Source organism: Myxine glutinosa, chromosome 1, assembly GCF_964187855.1.
Source record: "Myxine glutinosa chromosome 1, kmMyxGlut1.1, whole genome shotgun sequence".
NCBI lineage: Eukaryota > Metazoa > Chordata > Myxini > Myxiniformes > Myxinidae > Myxine > Myxine glutinosa.
The window spans coordinates 378,698,463-378,720,510 of NC_136261.1; the positions used below are offsets into that span (position 1 = coordinate 378,698,463).

Genomic DNA, 22,048 nt, shown 5'->3' on the forward strand with positions numbered 1-22,048 from the left:
TCATCAATCCTAACTATTTCCTAAATGACTTTGACAACTTTACATTACCCAGGGTCTTTCCCTGCCAATCCATTGGCCAACTTACACTATGGGTTCTAAAAACCAATTCCCATTGCCCAAACTGTGGTGCTTCTCAAGTTGGGGTCTCACTCCCCCGATTCATCACTCTGTGCCCCCGCACAATTTCGGTGGCTGGGTCGTGTGACGCTCCCAGCTGGTCCGCCCACCTGCACACCTCCACCACTGTTGTTGCCCACCGAGCTCACCTGCTCCTCACCCTAACCTAACTAACTGGGGAAGGCCCTCTCGCACTCTCACCCCCTCAGTGCCCTCTCTGGCACGGGCTGCCCGATCCACACCCGGGATCCTCAGGCACCCACTGACATTAACGGCTCCCAGAGCCCACCTGTGGCCTCAGCTGGCCGACATCTAACAGTGGCGGAGTGCCCAACCATTCACACTCATACTAACAGGCCACACGACCAGCCAATTTCACCACACCAATGCACCCATCCACAATACCATTCTGCATCCGCACCACAAATGCCAATATCCAACCACAATTTACCTATACCTTCTAACTATTCTTTAAACTACCCTCCCCGGGTACTCGTGAAAAGGGGTCCACTCTTCCCCCATCCACACCTTCGCACCATGCACACCACTCCGTACCACTTACTCCAACTCTCTCCACACCACTCATTCCAATACTCCATGTATTCCACACACCTGTACTTGCACACCTGTGCTCATACTTGGTGCCGCCTGCACCCTTCTCTCCCCCAAGCGCATTCGCGCTGATCCACAACACTCACTACTCATACACCGCTCCACACACCTGTCCAGTTCTCACACAGCATCATCTCATCTAACTACTCCCCTCTGAAACTTGCGCTTCCCAGTCGTCCCTTTAAACTATTGCGCTCCCTCGTCATTATCATCCACTCTAATCTACCTGCGTCCCCTCTACAGGTATCGGTCACTATCTAAACCTTAACGTTACCTAATGTCATCTTCGCTAGATCCCTACACACAATATCCTAACCCACCCGGGCTAGTTTTCACTGCCATACACCCCATAATCTATAGCGCATCTGCCCCCCACTATGGGAAGGGTGGCAGGGATGCCACCCTTACCTACCGTCATACGGCGCGAGTGGGACCTTGTGGGACCACCTCGTATGTGAGCCGTTGCCCGCCTGCCGGACCCCGTGCGTCACCCCTTGCGGGGTCAGCGCGGGGCCGAACCGGCCGGGCCCCCACAGTACATTACCCCCAAGGGGCTCCCGTGCCTCCCCTGTCCCTCTAAAAACTACCCCTGTTGGTGTCGATGCATGGGTCACACTTCCGCAACCCGCTACCCATTCCATACCACCACAACCTTTCTCACTCACACCTCGCACCTCTCCCATCACCGGACCCTCTCGCTCGCACCCTCGTTCCATACCCTCCGGACCAGCCATACACCTCACTCTTGGCCTCTTACGAACATCCGGGTCCATCTCGACCCCCAAGCTTATTAAATCACGTGGTGCATCATACGCACGACCATATTGGTCACCACTTACACCGGGTCCTCTTTCTCTTCGCTTCTCCTCCATCACCTGCGAATCCCTCATCCGGTTATTGAGCACATCATCACGATCCGAACACAGACTTTGGACCAATTATTTTACTTCCTCCTTTATCTCTTTCTTATCCTCTCTCCGTCGCTTCTTAATTTCGCTCACCCCTTCTTCCACTTCTTCTAATTTCTGCTTCACCTCCTTCATCTCCTCGTGCGCCCCCTTAAGTTCTTCCTCTAACTCCACCTTATTTTTTTCTATGTGCTCCCGCACCTCCCGCTCTTTAACCTCCATCACCTCTACCACCTTGTTCATTTTCCTCGTCAGGTCCTCATGTACCGTCTGACACTCTTTTTTAATTACCCCTACGTCCTTTTTCATCTCCTTCTGTGTCGATTTTAAACCCTCTATTACCGCTGTGTTCTTCTTTACCTGATCCCCCAACTCCTTTTGTCCCACTGTCAGTTGTTCTACTCCCAGCGTCAACTCCTCTATACCACCTTGCAATTTTACAGTCCCCTTTCTCACCTCCTTCTCCATGCGCTCCTTACAGTGCCTCACCTCCTCGCGCACTCCTCCGACCTCCTCACTCACACCTCTTCTGATCTCCTCTCCCATCACTTGCATCTCCTGCCCAGATGCCACCCTCATCTGCTCCATTTCCTCCCTGTGAGCATCCAATTTAGTTTCTACCCCCATTCTGACCCCCTCTATCTGCTGCCCCATTTTTTAACTTCCCTTTCCGCTTGGTCCCTCATGTCCCTCAATTTGCCTTCCATACTGTTTTCTAACCCCTCTAACCCCTTTTTCATCCCTTCCATTTGATTCTCTTGAGCGGCCATTCTGTTTTCTACCCCCATTAACCCATGTTTCACCCCTTCTATCCCATTGTCTAACCCCTCTAATTTCTTGTCTAATCCCTCACCGGTACCCCTCACTTCGTCCCTCATTACCCCCAATTGCTCACTCTGAGCCCTCGCTTCGTCCCTCATTACCCCCATTTGGCCCTCCAATCGCTCACCCAATTGCTCAATTTGGCTCCCCATACTCATCTGTACAGCTGCCTGTAGCTGCGCAATGAGGGCCTGCATGTCAATCCCTCCCACTTGTGCAGCGGGCGCGGCCGCCGTAGCCATCTGTGAGGCGCCATTTTGCGCACCCGTAACCTCGTGCGCGAGGACGCCATTTTGCGAACCTGCCGCCCTCACTGCTTCGCTCTCCTCATGTCCCTCAATTTGGTCCTGGATCGACCCTGCCTCACTCTCCTCTACCGGAACCCAGCCGTCTTGATCTGCCATCGCGCGACTTTCAAAATTCGGGTTTTTTGTAAAACAAAATCAAATTTCGGTGTCTTTATAATTTTGACCAAATTTTTTCCGAGATGTTTTTTTAAAAATTTGGTTCGGGCCTCGAATCTCACTCCTCGACACCAATTGTTACGGTAATAACACAATTGGTGTCCAAAATTTGGGCTAAATAAATTTAGTCCCAGGTTCGAATCCCACTCCTGACACCAATTGTTACGGATCGCGGTGAGATGTTATTTCGACCGAGCGGTGGTGTATTACCGCGACCTAACAGTTATTCCCCGACTAGACCCCGATTCCACCCAAACATTGACCAAATCGCGCTATGCTAAATCAATGATGGAAAGGACACAACGACTGGGATAGATGAAACGACGCAAGGGGTACAGTTCTCAAGACCTCCGGAGGAGGATGTAATTACAGTGGGGGAGAAAAGGGGTAGATTACAAGGTAGTGAGGTAAAGGCACAGAAGAGATAGGCACTTAAATACAATCTTATTTTAGCCCAGACAGACCACAGACAAACGGGACAAGGCTGACTTACACAGGGATTGATGGCAGGGAAGGACAGGTAGTTCGATAGCACAAGGTGCACCTTGGCTCGGGGACAGGATCAAGCACGGTCCAAGAGATGCAGGGAGGCCTCACAGCGCTCGGAGGTGGCGTCTTTCTTTCTCCAAGCTCAGCGCGCATCTGACGTCACCTCCCTCTTCCTGCGCATGCTCAGCGGGGAGTGACACGCCCTCGGCTGGTTGGCTCCGCCCCAGATGGGACCGGTCCGCTGCTTCCATTGGGTGCGGGGGTTACCGGGCTCCGCCCTTGACGAGGAGCTGACAGGGAGCCCCTATTTGGTAACCCCGTCGAGCACATGTTCGATGGCGGCTCGCTGGGAAGGCCTCATGCCCTCCCAACACCCCCTACCAACCAAGCCGGAGTGAGGACGCGCACTCCCTGTGCACGCCGCCGCCGTTGCTGTTGTTGTTGTTGTTGTTGCTGAACCGTGAGGAAGAGCTGCGGGGAGGTATTGGGAGGTCCTAAACTTCCTAACGGTGCCATACAATCACATTCTGGTGCAACGAAGGGTCAGAATTAATGGAAACGAGTCCTTAACTGACATAGACTAAGAATAACTAGCAAGATGTCCTATAGTTGTCTACATGAGATGCGGTGGACCTGGATGCGACATTTAATGGGGGGAAATAGGGGGAGGTCGGGTCTACAGAGTGTTGTTTACAGAAAATGGGACTAGGGAATGGGGGATTGGGGATAGTTGGGAAGTATTGAGGAAATAGGGGAATATTTACAAGCGGATATGGATGGATGCAAATCCCATATCCGCAACAATATATATATATATATATATATATATATATATATATATATATATATATATAAATATTGTTATGTCGATGTGGTAGTGATATGTAGAGCAGATATACACAAAGAATTAAGTTAAGCACCCCCCCCCCCGTTTTTTTACAACCTCGCACATTACAAGTTTGTTGTCGTCAAAACAGTGTAATATACCCATGATATTGCTATATTTTCTGGAGAAGTGATATTATGGTCACATAAAAACATAACAATCATGCCGTTTTCAATATTTTATTCGGAATAATTAAAGGTGAAAATTTTTGGGAATTTTAGGCATATTTGCACCTCAATTTAAGTATGGAGCTATAGGTCCATCACGGACAGTGTGGATGACGTTTATGTTTTCTAACGTACAGTCATTGTTCTGAGAAGACCTCTAGCGATCTTTGCGTCAATAACGTGTGTAGGACCCACGTGATCGGATCACTGACTCAACCCTACGTCTCATAGACCCTGTAAGCCGTCGTATGCGTTGCTGTGGCAGGTTGTTCCATTCCCGATGTAATGCACGTTCCAATTCATCCAGATTGGCTATTGGAGGGACCATCTTCGCAATTTGTCGTCCCAACATGTCCCAAACGTGCTCGAGGGGGTTCAGGTCAGGACTGTACGCAGGCCAGGGGATGGTTGTCACAGCACCTTGCTCCAGCAAGGCTCGGACGCGTCTCGCACGGTGAGGCCTGGCGTTGTCATCCATGAAGATGGGTCTGCTGGCGAGGGTGTGGTCATTGAAGTGCGGGATTACGGTGGTATTCAGGATTTCCTCGGCATATCGCTCTCCGTTGAGGTTACCTCGCACAGTTATCAGGTCCAACTTACAGTCATGGGAGAAGCATCCCCAGACCATAATCGAGCCACCACCAAAGGGTACCGTTGGTTGAATGTTTTTAGGTGCATACGCGGTGTTTTTGTGGCGCCACACCCGAACACGCCCATCTGTCACGTACAGCAAGAACCGGCTTTCATCCGACCAATGAACTCGCCTCCAAGACCGGATGTTCCATCCACGTCGCGCTAGGCACCATGCCAAACGCTCCCTCTGATGTCGTTCGAGTAGCCTTGGACGCTTGATCACTCGTCTTGACCTTAAACCGGCCGATTTCAGGCGGTTCCTCACGGTACGGTGACATAGCCTTCTGTTGGGCAGCCAGTTGTCCTTCAGGAAATGGCTCGAGGCGAAGGGATATCGTCGCACCAGTCTCAAAAGCGCTCTATCTTGGCGGACTGTTGTCACGCGAGGTCTTCCAGACCTTGGGCGGTCCTTCACCGCATCCGTTTCCTGGTGTTTCTGCACCAATCGACTGATCACCGAATGGTGGTAACCAAACGTTCGAGCTACAGCTTTTCTGGACATTCCGGACTCGATCATGCCTATTATCCGCCATCGTTCTCCGTCCGACAACCGTCTACGAGCCACCATTACGAGAAAATGACCATGTAACCCCCACACGAGCTCAGGCGTGACTTGCAATAACCCGTGATGATAGTGCATTTACAGAAAATCACGACCACGTGGATGATAACACGTGCTGCACGAGCGATGGGCGTCACAGATGAGTGCACTCATCTGCATTTCATCAATGGATAATTGCTAATGTCATACCAATCATTATTTGATCTCACATACCTTAGAATATATGCCAATGTATACATATACACAAAGAATATATATTAGGGGGTGCTTACCTTAATTCGTTGTGTAGGGGTGCTTAACTTAATTCTTTGTGTATATATCTGAGTAGGTAACGTGCTTCGTCTGTCGCGGTAAGGAATCTACCTTGTAATAAGTTCATGTGTAGGCGTTTTGTCGGTAAGATGTATACTTGTGAATCTACCAGGAGGTTCGTGTGTTAAGTAGAGTTAGGGATTAAAGAGTATCGCCCTTGTATGTCTCACCTGGTCAGCCAAACCTTTGTCCCTTTTGGCACCGCAATCACATCGACATTCCGACAGGTCCTTAGCGCAACACCAAATAACGCCCTTCCCTGACATGACTGTGAAAGAGAACAGGCAAAAGGAAACCAGGCCGGGACACCGCCGATAATGGCCGCCGCCACCTACACCTCCAGCAGGCCTATCCCCCTCGAATAGCACGCGCTATGACCATGGAGTAAGGAGTGAGGTTGGGCGGCGCGGGGGGCGTGGGCCTGAGCGAAGCTGGGAGGTTCGGTGGAAGGGACTGATTGGTTGGCAGCGCACCAAGGCTGACGTCACCGGCCAGCAAATATTAGCGAGTGCCGAATGCCATTGTGTAGTCTGGCAGTGGGTCTTGCACCGAGTGAGTCTTGAGACGCAGTTGGTTCTTGAGACGGAGTTGGTTGGAAAGAGTGAGTCTGGAGAGTTAGTTGGTTCGAGGCAGTTGCTTCTGGCAGTGAGTCTTGAGACGCAGTGGAGTGAGTGAGTTGGCAAGCAGTGGAGTTCGGACAGGGAGAGAATTGTGAGAGTTGCTTCGTTGGCTTGAACTTGGCTCGAAGCGGCACTTGGCTTGCAGTGGACTCGTGCTCTCTTCCCCTTTTTGCCGTTCTTTGTCGTTGTGTTCGTGCTCGAGTTGAGGGTCGACCTTGTGTGGAGCTCGCTGGCCTGCGTTGGACGCGTGGTGCTGGTGCACGGACCTCGTGGGCGGCGAGTGGATCGGAGCTTGGAGCGAGGCCTGGTGGCGGCCGAGCAAGGCCGTGTTACACGGAAGACGACCATAGACAGATAATACCGAGCTACGCGTTCCCCCCTTACACGACGAGATGTGTTATTTTGGTATTCTTTTCCCTCGTCTGTGCTTTGAGATCTGTCGTGTGGGGACGTCCCAATTTAGGCCATTATTTGATTATCATCGCGTTTTATTGTATCGCGTCCGGAATAAATCTTAATTTTTGTACATTGAATTTGGTGTCCGTGTTGAGTTAGTTTCGGTTGCAGGATCGAAGCTGCGCCAGCGCACAGAAGGTAAGCACTTCCGCAGCCTCCATTTTCCTTCTCCCTCCCGTGCGACACATAGTAAAATCCGTGTGTGGGTTGTGCCTCCGAATAGGACCGTTTAGGCTATCTGCGACTCTGATGTTAACCGGAGTTGCGCGACAACTGGTAGTCAAGAGTGGGATACGAACTTTTTGACAACAGACAACTGTTGTCAGGTATAGGGATTGAACCCCGAATCAAATTGGTGTCAAGGAGTGGAGAATTTGAACGAAATTTTTTTGTAGTCGGAGGCGATAAAATTTGCATATTCGATTTGTGTACGAGACGCTGACTGTGCATCATTAAATTTAATTTTATTCAGGTTGGAAAAGACGTGTGGGAAAGCGACCTCCTTTACGGAGGAGGAGGTGAGCGGTATGGAAGAAGGGATGGAAGATGCGGGAATTCTGGGGAGTGAGCCGGAAGTAGAGGGGGTAGAGGGTAGTATCGGAACTTTCCCCGCCACAGGGACGGCCTCCAGAGACGACCAGGCCTTAATGAAATTTATGAGGGATTTAATAAACGGTAATAGTGAGCGAGCCAGTCGGGAATTGAATGACAAAATTGGGGGATTGGAAAATAACATGTAAGAAATGAAAAACAAAATGGAGTCCCAGGGGAATGAATGTCGGGAAGGTATGAAGGAAATAGAGGAATGACTGAGTGAACAAATTGATGAATGTTCGAGTAAATTGAAGGAAGGACTAACGAATGGTGCCGTTGGGGCACAGGAGAAGCCAAGAGTGGCAGAATGCGAATCGGAACGGGGAGAATTTAAATTGGGAATGGGAGAGAGTGCGGCCCATGCAGATGTGCATGGGGCTCAGGAGCCGGGAATGGCAAAATTGGGAATTGCACCGGGAATGGCAATTGAAGTAAATGGGGAGGGAGACTGCAAATTCACAGATGAATGGGGAAGTGGAAGGTAAAGATGGAACCTTCCCTGTCTCGGAGCGATCGAGCCAGAAGACATGTCCTATATCTTTCCAGGCCATGTTGAAATTAATAAGGGGCATGAGTGAAATTATGAGGGGAATGAGTAAAGAAGTCGATGAAATGAAAGAGGAAAGTGATGCTGGTAGTGAAGAATTGGATGCATGGATTAAAGAAACAAAAACCCTATGTGGAATGAACGAACGAATGAGTGAACAGGGGAATGAAATGAGGGAAGTGAATGAACAATTGGAGGTAAATGGGACATGTTTGATACCTGGTGGCCTGGAGGTTTATCGGGACCGGGTGGATGCCCCAACACATCAACCAGGGGATGGATTTGAATCGTTTCTGTGCCAGGGCGGTGGTTCAAAGCAACGGGGTAAGAATATTGGAGATCCGTGTAACGGAACCGGACTGGGTAGTCGTGAATGAATACCTGTCGGAGCCAGAATTGATGGGGGAGGATGATTAGAATGAATTGACACAGCGGTTGGGGACCTGGGATAGTCACATGGAGGACAAGGTTGACCGGGCCCAAAGGAGCCTGGGGGATGAGGTGAGTTGGTCCGAGGAGGTGGTTGGAATGACCAAGGGGACCCTCACCGTGCACTCTGATTGGGCAACGGAGGCTCCAAAATTGGACAACCAGTTGGGGGAGTGTTTTGACTCCGGGCTGGATTTGGACCTTGGAGGATCGGGAGATCGAGCCTCCGACGATTTGGTCCCTGTAGGGAATGTGGACCAGCTGCAGGGAGGGGCCGGACAACCTGAAGGAGTTGTTGCCTGCAGCTGCGGTTTCGCAATGGGGGTGAAATTTTTTGAAAGAAAATGTAAAATAAAATTAAAATGGGAATTTGATTTGGCATAGCCATGGAGGGAGTTGGTCCCCGGGCTGCGGGATTTGCACATGGAGAGGTCATTGGCGATGGCCTCGGGCAAAACTTGCCCCTTTCAAAATTTGGGAATGCCAGCCACCTTGGGGGGGGGGGGGGCTGAGCTGGCGAGATTTGGACGTAGGGTCCAGCCATGGGTGTCATGGTACGACCTGGGGCCCACGGGGGGTCTGGTGGAGTGTGGCGTCCCTTGTCCGTCGGGGCGCCAGCCGGGCGTGTAGCTCGAACCGGCATGGTCACCAGACCCTGGTGGGGGTTAAGACCTCCAGGGGGTTTCTCAAGCCTGGGATGGCAAATATTGAGGACCACTAGGTGGAGGTGTTGTGGGTCGCGCTTTGGTGGTGGCACCGTGGACGGGCAACTTGGGCCTGATGTAGTGACCACCCGGGCATGCGACCCTCTCCCTCTCCCTGAGACTTTGGGACAGCCAGCATGTGATGACCTGACATGCTGTGCTGGGCTATGGACGTGGGTCAATCCGCATGGACAGGGATGGAGATAGCCTGCCAGACAACCATTGGGGCATCTGTGGAACCTGATGGTGTGAGAGTGACCTTCCACAGATGTTCCGTTATGATTTATGGACTCTCGGTTTGGGAAGAGAGCCATGGGAGTGTTGAATTGGAAATTGGTAACGTGCCGAGCATATGGGCCATGCTCGGCTGGCATGTGTATGGCAAAGCATCTTTCTTTGGTGAGTTAGTGAAATGTGAAAAATGTTTGGCATGGGTAAGCCGTGGGTTAGATGCAAATTTAAGAGTGGATTTTGAAATGTCATGGTGGTCACTGCACAGTGACACCATTATTGATCCAGGTGTGTAGACCAAAGTGTTGGAGGCTGTGATAAAATTGATAGATTAGCAAGCCACAGCCTTCACCTGGTTGCGGGGGCGACTGTGCTGATATTTGGGACGCGGGATCATGGGGATGTAGTTGTGTAGCCTGATGGTCAACGTGGTGCTGTGCGTGTCTGAGGTGTGTGGACCATGTCTTCTGGGTGGGTCTCCTGGTGGAGCATGGCTGCCGACTGGACCTTGGTGTGGTCAAGTGTGGGTGAGCACTGGGGGGCTGCGGTTCTGTGGACTGGGGGACGAGAGGGCGGCGTAGGTGACGTGACGGGAATGCCACACACTGCGACCATCTCCCCCAGGGCCGAGGTTGTGTGTGCGGTAGTGTGTGTTGTGGCAGCAGGTGCTCACCACATTGGCCAGCTGGGGCTGGTGCAACCGTGTTCCTCGCAGGGGGGGCCGAAGGATGGATGGTGGGTTGCACCCTTGTGGACACTCATGGGCCATGTTGGCGTTTTGACTGCGCACCTTGTCCCGGTGACCCTTGCATGGTAGAGGTGCAGAGCTGTCGTGGCCACAGGTAGCTGTGTAGTGATGATCACCATTGGATGCGGATCCACATACCTGCCAGTGTAGTGGGGACAAAAGAGAAATTTGGAAAATTTGATTGGCCCAATGATAAATTTTGGGATTGTGAAGGGTGGATTGCACTTTGGACCTGACCAACCGGAAGTTACCTTTACATCAAGGTAAAGGTAAGGCCTTGATGGTTACTGTCCCAGGCTTCAGGACTTGCTTGGTGGAAATTTTGGGGACATATGGTTTGGAGTTGGGGGCGGGTGAGAGTGATGAAATGGCCGGTGAGGGGATGGATTGTGTGCCACAGTCTTGTGGGTGGCGTTTGTGTTAGTGTTGTGGTTATGTGTTTTGATGTGGTCGTGAGAGTGGAAACTGAGGATGAGTGGTGATTATTGTGATGAATGTGCTTTTGGAAATGTGTAACGGTAAATGTGAACTGGGGGATTTCACATGCAGCAGGCCATGGCAAGCCTTGTAACATCTTTTACACCATCTTTGGAATTGTGCTGAGTTGTGTTGAGAATTGAATGGCAGCGGGGGAGGAAGTGTGTTTTGGGATCTTGTGGATGGGGAAGGTGTGTGTGTCCACAGGTACGGATCAAGCTCTGAGGAGCGATGCCTGTGGCCCCCCTCTGTGACAATTACCCCTGGCAGCCAGTGGTATCTGGAAATTGGAGCTCGTCAGTGGAGGGTCTGGTTGGGCGCCCTGGGGTAAAGGAGACCCCCGGCGACCCGTGGAGCTGCGCGGCAGCAGGAGGCAACGGATCCTGGTGTGTGTGGAGACCCTCACCGGCGAGGTAATGGTGGAAAGGGGCTGTTGGGCTGTCACGGGGCCAAGAAGTAAAGGAGGGGGGGGGGGAATGAACTTGTGAGTCGGTTGACTTGTTTTTGGGACTGCGGGCACCACAGCCTGAAGCGCCCCCACCATCTTACTTGTGCGGTACCTCCCCACTGCCTCGTTGAGGAATGCACACATGTATATTATATCAATGCCATGGTCCTACAGGGGGGTGTATTGAATAAGTGCTTGAAATGATTTTTGTGTAGTGGTGAGTTTCGGAATGAGTATGCGTGGATAAGGGGTTTGTGTCGAATGAATGCTGGCGAAATCCACCAAGCCATGTCCCTCACCTGTAACATCTGGACAGGGCCCGTGGAAATTTAGGGGTGCATTGGGGATGGCCCGGCAGGTAAGGTTGTGTCTTGTGGCATCCACCAGGGGATGTGGTCTGTAGACCGGGGTATGTACAAATGTTATAGAATTTTTGAAATTTTGAATTTTTGGATAAGGCTAAGGTTTGTGGTTAAGGTAGATTTTTGAGTGTTGTTTGTTTCCTCCCTCCACAGGAACAAAGAAGAAAATGTAAATGCATGATTGTTAAGGGGTTTAGAATGTTAAGGAAGTGTAGGTAAGTAGTCCGACTCACTTCCCACAGCCCTCCTGATTTATTTCATAGGTTAATTAAGTGTGTGACAGTAAGCGTTAAGACTTGGATGGTAGCGCCTGCAGTGAACCTTGCAGGAGCTACAGTTCCAGTGGGGGAGGGGGGGGGGGGGGGAGGCTGTGTTATGTCGATGTGGTAGTGATATGTCGAACAGATAGATCTGAGTAGGTAATGTGCTTCGTCTGTTGCGGTAAGGAATCGACCTTGTAATTTCATGTGTAGGCGTTTTGGCGGTAAGTCGTATTCTTGTGAACCTACCAGGAGGTTCGTGTGTTAAGTAAAGTTAGGGATTAAAGAGCAGCGCCCTTGTACGTCTCGCCTGGACAGTCAAACCTTTGTCCCTTTTGGCACCGCAACCACATAGACATTCCGACAGGTCCTTAGCACAACACTAAATAACGCCCTTCCCTGACATGACTGTGAAAGAGAACCGGCAAAAGGAAACCAGGCCGGGACACCGCCGATAATGGCCGCTGCCACCTACACCTCTGGCAGGCCTATCCACCTCGAATAGCACGCGCTATGACCACGGAGTAGGGAGCGAGATTGGGAGGCGCGGGGGGCATGGGCCTGAGCGAAGCTGGGAGGTTCGGTGGAAAGGACTGATTGGTTGGCAGCACGCCTAGGTTGACGTCGCCGGTCAGCAGATATTAGCGAGCGCCAAACTCCATTGTGTAGTCTGGCAGTGGTCTTGCGCCGAGTGAGTCTTGAGACGCAGTTGGTTCTTGAGATGGAGTTGGTTGGAAAGAGTGGGTCTGGAGAGTTAGTTGGTTCGAGGCAGTTGCTTCTGGCAGTGAGTCTTGAGACGCAGTGGAGTGAGTGAGTTGGCAAGCAGAGGAGTTGGCCAGCAGTGGAGTTCCGACAGGGAGAGAATTGTGAGAGTTGCTTCGTTGGCTTGAACTTGGCTCGAAGCGGCAGTAGGCGTGCAGTGGACTCGCGCGCTCTTCCCCTTTTTGCCGTTCATCGTCGTTCTGTGTTCGTGCTCGAGTTGAGGGTCGACCTTGTGTGGAGCTCGCTGGCCTGCGTTGGATGCATGGTGCTGGTGCGGTGCATGGACCTCATGTGTGGTGAGTGGATCGGAGCTTGGAGCGAGGCCTGGTGGCGGCCGTGCGAGGCCGTGTTACATGGAAGACGACCAGAGACAGATAAGACCGAGCTACGCGTTCCCCCCTTACACGACAAGACGTGTTATTTTGGTAAACTTTTCCCTCATCTGTGCTTTGAGATGTCGTGTGGGGACGTCCCAATTTAAGCCATTATTTGATTATCGTCGCGTTTTATTGTATCGGGTCCGGAATAAATCTTCATTTTTGTACATTGAATTTGGTGTCCGTGTCGAGTTAATTTCGGTTGCAGGATCGAAGCTGCACCGGCGCGCAGAAGGTAAGCGCTTACGCAGCCTCCATTTGCCTTCTCCCTCCCGTGCGACACATAGTAAAATCCGTGTTTGGGTTGTGCCTCCGAATGAGACCGTTTAGGCTATCCGTGACTCTGGTGTTTACCGGAGTTGCTCGACTATATATATATATATATATATATATATATATATATATATATATATATATATATATATATATATATATATATACAGTCACATGAAAAAGTAAGTACACCCCATGTAAAGTTTTGACTAATTCAAAATATTTCAACATACAGCTATTTGATCTTCATTTCAACAATACTCATAGATAAAGGTGATATAATATAACAAATATCATGAAACATTTACATTTTGTTGTCCATTGTATAATTTAAATGAACATAAATGCAAATTTTGCATGTGAAAAAAGTAAGGACACCCTTGGCTCTAATAGGTGGTATTGCCCCCTTTGGCAGAAACAACCTCAAGTAGGCGTTTCTTATAACTGTCTACCAGTTTCTGACATCGATTGGTAGAAATTTTTGCCCACTCCTCCATGCAGAATTCTTTCAGCTGTGCGATGTTTGAGGGGTTTCTTGCATGCACAGCTCGATTCAAATCCCCCCACAACATCTCGATGGGATTTAGATCTGGGCTTTGACTTGGCCATTCCAGAACCCTCCATTTCTTTCTTTTCAGCCATTCTTTGGTTGATTTACTGGTATGTTTAGGGTCATTGTCATGTTGCAACGTCCACCTTCGGTTGAGCTTCAACTTTCCGACAGATGGCCTCACATTATCCTCAAGCACCCTCTGGTACAATGAAGAATTCATAGTGGATTATATGATGGTGAGCTGCCCAGGCCCTGATGCAGCAAAGCTGCCCCAAACCATAATATTTCCACCACCATGCTTTACAGTTGGTATCAGGTTCTTGTGGTCAAATGCTGTCTTTGGTTTTCGCCAAACATGTCTTCTGGTACTGTGGCCAAATAGCTCTACCTTTGACTCATCTGTCCAGAGCACATTGTTCCAGAAGTGCTGGTCTTTGCCAAGGTGTTCATTGGCAAACTTTAGTCTTGCCCTGATGTTCTTTCTGGACAGCAAAGGTTTCCTCCTGGCACACCTCCCATGTAGATCAAATTTGTGCAGCCTCTTTCTAATGGTAGACTCATGCACTTTGACATCAACAGTGGCAAGAGCTACCTGTAGGTCCCGTGATGACATTCTGGGGTTCTTCGAGACTTCTTTCAGCATCTTGCGGTATGCTCTTGGGCTGAACTTGATGGGGGCGGCCTGGCCTGAACAAGTTGGCAGTTGTTTGGAATCTTCTCCTCTTGTAGATGATCTTCCAGACAGTCGAATGATTGATTTAAAATTGTTTGGAGATCTTTTTAAATCCCTTCCCAGACTCATAGGCATCTATAACCTTCTTTCTGAAGGCCTCGGAGAGCTCTTTTGATCTCGGCATGTTGACGCCGCACACTTCAACAACAAAGAGCAAACCAAACTAAATGTGTGAGGTTTAAATAAGACAGGTTCCTCCAAGATCCTCTCTAACGATGTTCTAATCATTTGCACCTGAGCTGGTGCACCTGATTCTAATTTTAGGTATTTGAAGTAGTGATAAATGTAGGGGTGTACTTACTTTTTCCACATGCGAAATTTGCATTTATGTTTATTTAAATTATACAATGGACTACAAAATGTAAATGTTTCATGATATTTGTTATATTATATCACCTTTATCTATCAATATTGTTGAAATGAAGATCAAATAGCTGTTGTTGAAATATATTTCAAAAAAATGTTGAAATATGTTGAAAAAGTCAAAACTTTACATGGGGTGTACTTACTTTTTCGCGTGACTGGACATATGCCTAAACATAAACATACACATATACATATACATATACACATACACACAGTTCACTTATTGATCTTTAGAAAGGAAAATCCTCGTGTTTGGTTTCTTGGGTTTGTGCTCAAAGGATGTCATTCCTGTAAAATCTTTATTTATTTATTTTTATTTTTTGTGCACAGTTGAGGCTTGTTGAAGAGCTTGGACATTGAGGTTGTTACTGTTTGGAGGATGGTACAACACAGCCAAACACGATGTGGGGATGGAGGGGAAAGTCATAGCAAGGGGTACGTCTGGGAGATCAGTGGTGAAAGAGCAGAACATAGCAATTGAGAAATGGAGTTATTGATGTGCAGTGCGACTCCGCCACAAGGACCGTGTTCAGGTCGGTCAAACCAGAGGAGATGACAGCCAGGGAGAGATACAAGTGTTAGCGACGTCCTGTGCGAGGAGTATTCGATTAAACAGATGGACAGTTTATCAACACTGGCCTTGATTAAAAGATCTGTCAGGTTTGAGCAGAGGCCTCAGATGGATGAGGACAGGGGACCTCACCACCCACAAGCATGCATCAGGGTTGAGATTGTAGAGAGAAATATTGAATGAACTTGTGGAGATAAACTCGTTGGTTGTAGAAGAAATTTGAGGGTCAAAGTTCAGAAGTAATGTAACGATGGACCAGTCTTGATTGGCGAGTGGATTTTCAACAAACCAATCAAATTTACCTTAAATTGTGATACAAGTTTACGCTTTGGGGTACTTGGTTTAAATCAGGTTAGACCTGTGTGACAGACTCTGTATTACAAACGTTAATCATATGAACAATATCACATTGCATCCCGGAAACTCTATAACGGTACTTGGTAGAGCACATACCTCCGCCTGGCTGAACAGTTTACGTTTTGTATCCTACTGATAGGCCGGATCTGGATCCAGACCTGAACTAAAATGTAATATGCTTGTTCTTGTCGCTGAACCAACTCTTCCACCTATTTTTGGCATAACTCATCCACAACTTTTTGAGATGTCGAGCTCTATTATTTATCTTTTTTATATGGTGAAGAATATCCATCTCTCGATGGTGAAGAATCACTTAAAAAGTATTGTATTGGAATCTTCACGAAAAGTGAAGAAATTCGTCTTTGTCACACACCCAACCTGTCCACCAAATGCCCAAATATGTTCACAACTATTGAGATATCTTGTTCACAGATAAATAGACAGGGGTGAAAATGTAACCTCTGCCAACCTTTGGTGGCGGATGTAATGGGGTTTCATTTTTTTTCTTGTGGTTTATCCCAATTTCACTTGTTACATAAACAAGTTATATTAAAAGTCCTGGAAAGGTCCTGGAAATTTGGACTTTCATGGGCGTGCAAACAATGATATTGTCGCGCGATTGCCCCTTGGTTAAGACCAGGGGATCGCGGATGGACTCGAGCTTTAATGGAGGCGTTTATCCAATTGATGGCGGATCATACACGAGACGGAACGAACAATGCCGCTTACCTTCAAGGTCCGATGTCTTCAACCTGAGGGAAATAATTCAAACCAAAACGAATATGAAAGTACACGGGATAATAATGAAAGGATTTATTTACTAAATATCGGGACAGGGAAACACGATGATAAAATTAAACCCCCTATTGAGCGCTCTTACACACACTTCGAATACACGATGGGAAGGGTAATAAAATAAACGGTTTGTTGTGTTGTGTTCTGTTGGTGCGTCTTATCTGTGGCTGGCAGTGTAGCGTCAGGTCGATCAGGCACCGTCCGACGCGGCTCATCAGCGCGAACCGCTCCGTCCCGTTGCCTGGCGTTCCACCGCCCCTCCCCCCCCCCCCATTCACCAGGCCTCTCGCGCCAAGCAAGCGAGCGTGCATTGGTCTCCCGGCTGCTGCAGCTTGTGCGCTCGCCGTTCGCACGTGAACGCCGGGTAAGATAATCGTCGGCGCTCCAATGTCTTTCCACCGTCTTTCGAAGGGACGGAAGGAACCAGGGACAAGAAGTGACAATGTTGGCACACCAACGTTCACCAGCAAAGTCCAGACCAAAGTGACGAAATGTCCGCCGCTCTGTCTCCTGTCCGGCGTGCACTGACGTCAGCCGAGCCTCTCCCCAATTAACGAGTCCCTTCCCATCAGTCGTGTGACCTGCCTACCAAACCCTCGGTGTCAATTCATCGTGCGGTGGGCGTGGCCCCAGCCTTCCTTGCATGATGTTCCATCGCCATGGTGGCGTACTGCGCGGCCGCTGCCTGCTTGTCTTTCCGGTTTGTTTTATCATCAGTCATTGTAAGGGGTGGGCGGGGGGATTTAATTAATGTGGTGCACTAAGGGCCTATCTAATGTCTATGGGGTGTATTGCCATAAGGGACACAGGTATGTTCACAGAGGGAATGACACACAATGGAGTTCGCATATTCCCTACAACTACTTAACATGCCACACCCCCTCATGGCGGGGATGAAGATACACTTAATCCGACACTTAATCCGACGACAGCTAGACAGGTCCTCTATTTACTTTACATTGAGATGGTTCTTCTATCACGATCATCGGAGCACCTACCTATGCAGATCTACCTGGATCTAGATATTACCCCCTACCCCAAATTCATAACAATATTATAAGCAGCAAGGTTGGCTGATGTCATCTGACATCCAAACAGATGGAAGATGGTCTCAGGAAAATGATCGGGTGAACAGAAGAAAAATAAAGAACACACCTTATTTATTTTACTTTATTTACATCATCCTGGAGTTAGCAGGTGATTGAATCATTGTAATAACCTGTAGAGCAAACTCCTGGAAGGTTGTATTAAATCATCTAATGACTGTTCTACATGGGAACTGATTCAAGATTGTTATAGTTCTTAGGAAGATTGGGTAATTGAAGAAATCTATTGCATCTTCAGACATGACATTTGAGTCGATCAGTATCTGGTGGTAACGATGTGCATTGATGGGAGTTCAGAGGCAGATGTGTGGAGGAGGGTGCAGGTAGATGCTAATGCATGGGTGAGTGTGGAGGGATTGACGGCAGACAGAAAAATATGAACTAAACTGAAAGGGAAAGCTCTGGGGTTTTGTAAAATGCTGGTCTCCTTTTATGGTCTGGAGATGGTGGCACTGACAGAGAGACAACAGAGGCAATGGGTCTGCGAGAACAACTGGGTCAGAAGTATTGTGGGAGTGAAGAGGGTGGATAGAAGAAGAATGGATGAACTGAAGGAGGAGGTTGGTGTGTCAGTTAGCTTGACGGGGAGATTGGTAAAAACAAATCCTGCTGAAGTGGGCTGGTCACATGGTGCGAATGGCGTGAGAGAGAATGGCAGAGAGTGATTGGGTTAAGGGACCGTCTCGTACTTTAAAAAAATCTTTTTATCCACAACTTTCTACTGATTGTTCTTTGTTTCACTCCTTGAAGTTTTCTTCTCTTCACAGGCTGAGCTCCTGCAAACTGAGCACAAAGTCTGGGCCTATGCTGAGGGACCTGAAGAACTTGGAGGTCCTTGAGTGAGTCATGAACTGTATTGAGGTTTTTGTTCTTATTATCTTTCACTTGACATGGATTTGTGAATTTCCATGACATGGTTAACTACAGACTTGGCATTTAATATGGAATATTTTTTTTTCTTGACTTGGGTTTACTTTCTGAACTCAGTATATCAATCTGGTGAGTTTATTTTACCCTTCGGTGATGTCTTTGTTGAAAGAACCATGTCACTGATTGTCTTTCGCAGCAAGAAGTCAATAACAGGATTATATCACAGGTGGCATGACAAAATGTAAGGACAGGTACATTTGACGATTGGCTTCACAATCGGGTATTATAAGGGTTGTTGCGTTCTGTATTAGTGGAAAACAACTGCTGCACGTCTACAAAAGTTATTGCCGCTTCCTCTGGAGATGGTCCGTCAACTTGACAATGCTGTTTGTCATGGAGTGGTGGCTTTACGAAATTCTGGCATGAAACAGCGTGCAATTGCTCGGCAGTATGGCATCACTCAAGGTCAGGTGTCAAAGATCCTGAAACGAAATGCTCAGAGGGGCGTCCCTACTCCAATACCGAGGCCAGGACGTTCACGCAGAACCACAAGGAGAGTTGATCGCCAGCTGCACCGGTTAGTCTGCAATGGCCGTTCCAAGTCAGCTAATCGGCTTAGGGCTGAGTGGCAGCAACTGACAAATGTGCCTGTATCCAGAAGGCTAGTCAACCAACGATTGGTTCAAGCAGGCTATCATGCCAGGCGTCCCCTGAGAAAGCCACACCTGACCAGACAACACAGCCAGCGCCGATTGCAGTGGGCCAGAGAGCACCGTCAATGGCAGCTAGGACACTGGAATCACGTGACCTTCAGTGACGCGTCTAGATTTCTGGTCTATCGTCAAGATGGGCACGTCCGAGTGCGCAGACAAGTGCATGAAGCCCACAACGAAGATTGTATAGTGCCAAGAGTCCAAGCTGGAGGTGGTGGGGTGGCCGTTTGGGCTGCTTTTCATGCAGGGGGCAAAACTGACCTGGTTGTTCTGAATGGAAACCTGAACCAGTTCAAGTACAGGGCCATTCTGGAAGAAACATTGCTTCCATTTGCTCATGCAGCCTTTCGAGGAAACTTTGTCTTCCAAGATGACAATGCACGGCCTCATCGTGCTTGCATGATCCAACACTTTCTTGCTGACCGTGGTGTAGAGCATATGGTTTGGCCTGCCATGTCCCTGGATATGAATCCGATAGAGAACTTGTGGGCAGAATTAACGCGTCAAATCGACCACTTGGACCAGCAGCCGACCCCTGTGCATAAATTGCAGCAGACTATTGTCACTGCATGGCAAGCGATTCCTGTCCAAACCTTGGCAAATCTCGTGAACAGCATGCCTCGACATGTACGTGCTCTCCTGAATGCTCGTGGGGGTTACACGAAGTACTGAACTGTAATTTTACTGTCCATAATCCCAGTCATAATTTAGATTTTGTTTTTGTTGAAATTTTTTTTGGCTAATGTGCAAAATAAAGAGATACTTCTGGAAAATGTACAGAAGTTTAACACAGTACTGTCCGTGAATTGAGTTCGATATCAGTTTACATCACTTTCAAGGATCAATTTATTTGCTTCGAAATGTCAAATGTGGTTTTTGTTTCTTTTAAAGGTCACATTAACAAAATCTAGAATAATTTCAACATAATTCCAATGAACTTTTGGTTCTAAGTCGTCTTGAAAAGTAAGTTCACCCCCACAAAAAAAATATATTCCATATTCAATGCCAAGTCTGTAGAATGGCATTCGGTCGGTAGAGCTGAACAGTTTACGTTTTCTATCCCACTGTTAGTGGATCTGGATCCAGACCTGAACCAAAATCGAATCGGCTTGTTCTCGTCGCCTAACCCACTCATCCACCTAGATTTGTCATAATCCGTCCATCCACCATTTGTCATAATTTATCTAAAAAGAGGGCGAAATATCCTGAATCTTCCCTGAATCTCACCTATAAATAAACTCATGAACTGGAGGTTAACCGGAATCACCCTCGCTCACTGCAAAAAAACCAGAGCATACTTGAGTGCTTTCCAATCAATCCTGTCCCTCTTTCTGATCTTGTATTTTAAACTAATTAAGATTCAGGGAAGATGTCATTTTAAAACCCCCGCTTATCATTTCAAAAGTGCATGTTAAGCTTTTCAAATGCAGCATGTGAAGCAGCCACTATAAATGCCATAAAAGGTCAAAGTGGAGCGAGACTTGGACAAACAGTAGGTATGGGGTGGACAGGATGGATACAGAAGGAAACTTCTTCCCTCTCTTCCCTATCCCTCTACTTTGTATCCCCCTCCTCTCTATCCGCCTCCCCACTCCCCGCCACCCCGCTCTCCCTCTCTCCCTCTTCTCTCTCCCCACATTCCCTCCCCCCCCACCACTTCCCCATCTCCTCACTACACTTTCCCCTCTTTCTCCCCCACTCCCTTCTCTCTTTTCTCCACTCTCCTCTCTCTTCCTCCCACCCTTCTCCTCTCTCTCTCACCCTCCCTCTCTAACATATCTCCTTTCTCTCCCACTCCTATCCTTTATCTCCATCTTTCTCCTATTTCTCTCCCTCCCCCTCTCCTCTCCCCCCTCTCCCTCCTTCACCACCATCATAAGAGATGGCGGTGAACAGCTGTTTTAAAGACATGGAGGGAGGACTGGGATTGAAGAGAGTGTAGGAGATTGCTCCAGAGGTGGGAAAAAAGAGGAATGAAAGGGGTGAAGGTGAGCAGAGAGTCTTGATTTTGGTAGTTTCACCAGAAGAGGGTTGCTGGCAGATCTTGGGTGTCCTGCAGGAATATGTTGGGGGCAGTGCATAGACAGAGCAGGGGGACCTAGGCCGGAGAGGAGTCGGTGGAAGACAGAAAGATCACCAACCTGCCTACGTTGAGCAAGTGAAAGGCCCTCAGAATCAGCTTCAACGTGGGAGATACCAATGATTCTGAATGATTTGGTTTCAACCGCGTGAAGCCGAACTAGGTGTGAGGCAGGAGCACGACCACAGAGGGGAGAGCAGTATTCCATTGAGCTGCAGATGAAAGCTTTGTATGTGGTGAGGAGGTCAGAAGAGCCCAGAAAGGACTTTGCACGACAGATGAGACCCAGTCGGCGACTGGCTTTGGAGGCCAGATTGGAAATGTGGTTTTTCCAGGAAAGATCATGGCAGATAGTGAGACCCAAAATATTGAGTGACAGAACTTCTTCGAGAGGATTGTTGAGAAAGTAGATGGGAGGGTTTTCCAGATGGTCTTCACAGAGAGATAAAGTAAGAGTGTGAGATTTGTCAGGATTGAAAGACATGTTCCACTTGTTTGACCAGCCTGTGATTTTGTCAAGGTCTGCAGAGAGTGAGGAGGCTGCAGACTGCCAATCTGAGGAATGAGGTATGCAGCGGCAGAGAGTGGAGTCATCAGCAAAGAGATAGAGAGGGTTTTCCAGAGAGTTAGAGAGATCATTAATG

General features: G+C 48.6%; 2 protein-coding genes across 7 annotated transcripts in view; both read left to right on the plus strand.

The window, feature by feature from the left end:
* The window catches only part of LOC137415872 (E3 ubiquitin/ISG15 ligase TRIM25), a 732,877-nt gene that overhangs the window by 533,336 nt on the left and 177,493 nt on the right, over nucleotides 1-22,048 (plus strand). The gene's annotated exons all lie outside the window — the stretch shown is intronic.
* LOC137415854 (NACHT, LRR and PYD domains-containing protein 12) overlaps nucleotides 1-22,048 on the plus strand; it is an 80,377-nt gene that overhangs the window by 36,496 nt on the left and 21,833 nt on the right. For 2 of the 3 annotated variants that reach the window (XR_013621861.1, XM_068101383.2), the window contains exon 8: nucleotides 18,509-18,580. Coding sequence is in view for 1 of the 3 variants with exons in the window: in XM_068101383.2 (XP_067957484.2) it covers nucleotides 18,509-18,580 (72 nt within the window). In the remaining 2 variants the exon portion in view is untranslated. Of the gene's footprint in view, nucleotides 1-10,985; nucleotides 11,192-18,508; nucleotides 18,581-22,048 lie in introns of those variants that run through there. The other variant, XR_010982145.2, reaches the window with a different exon arrangement.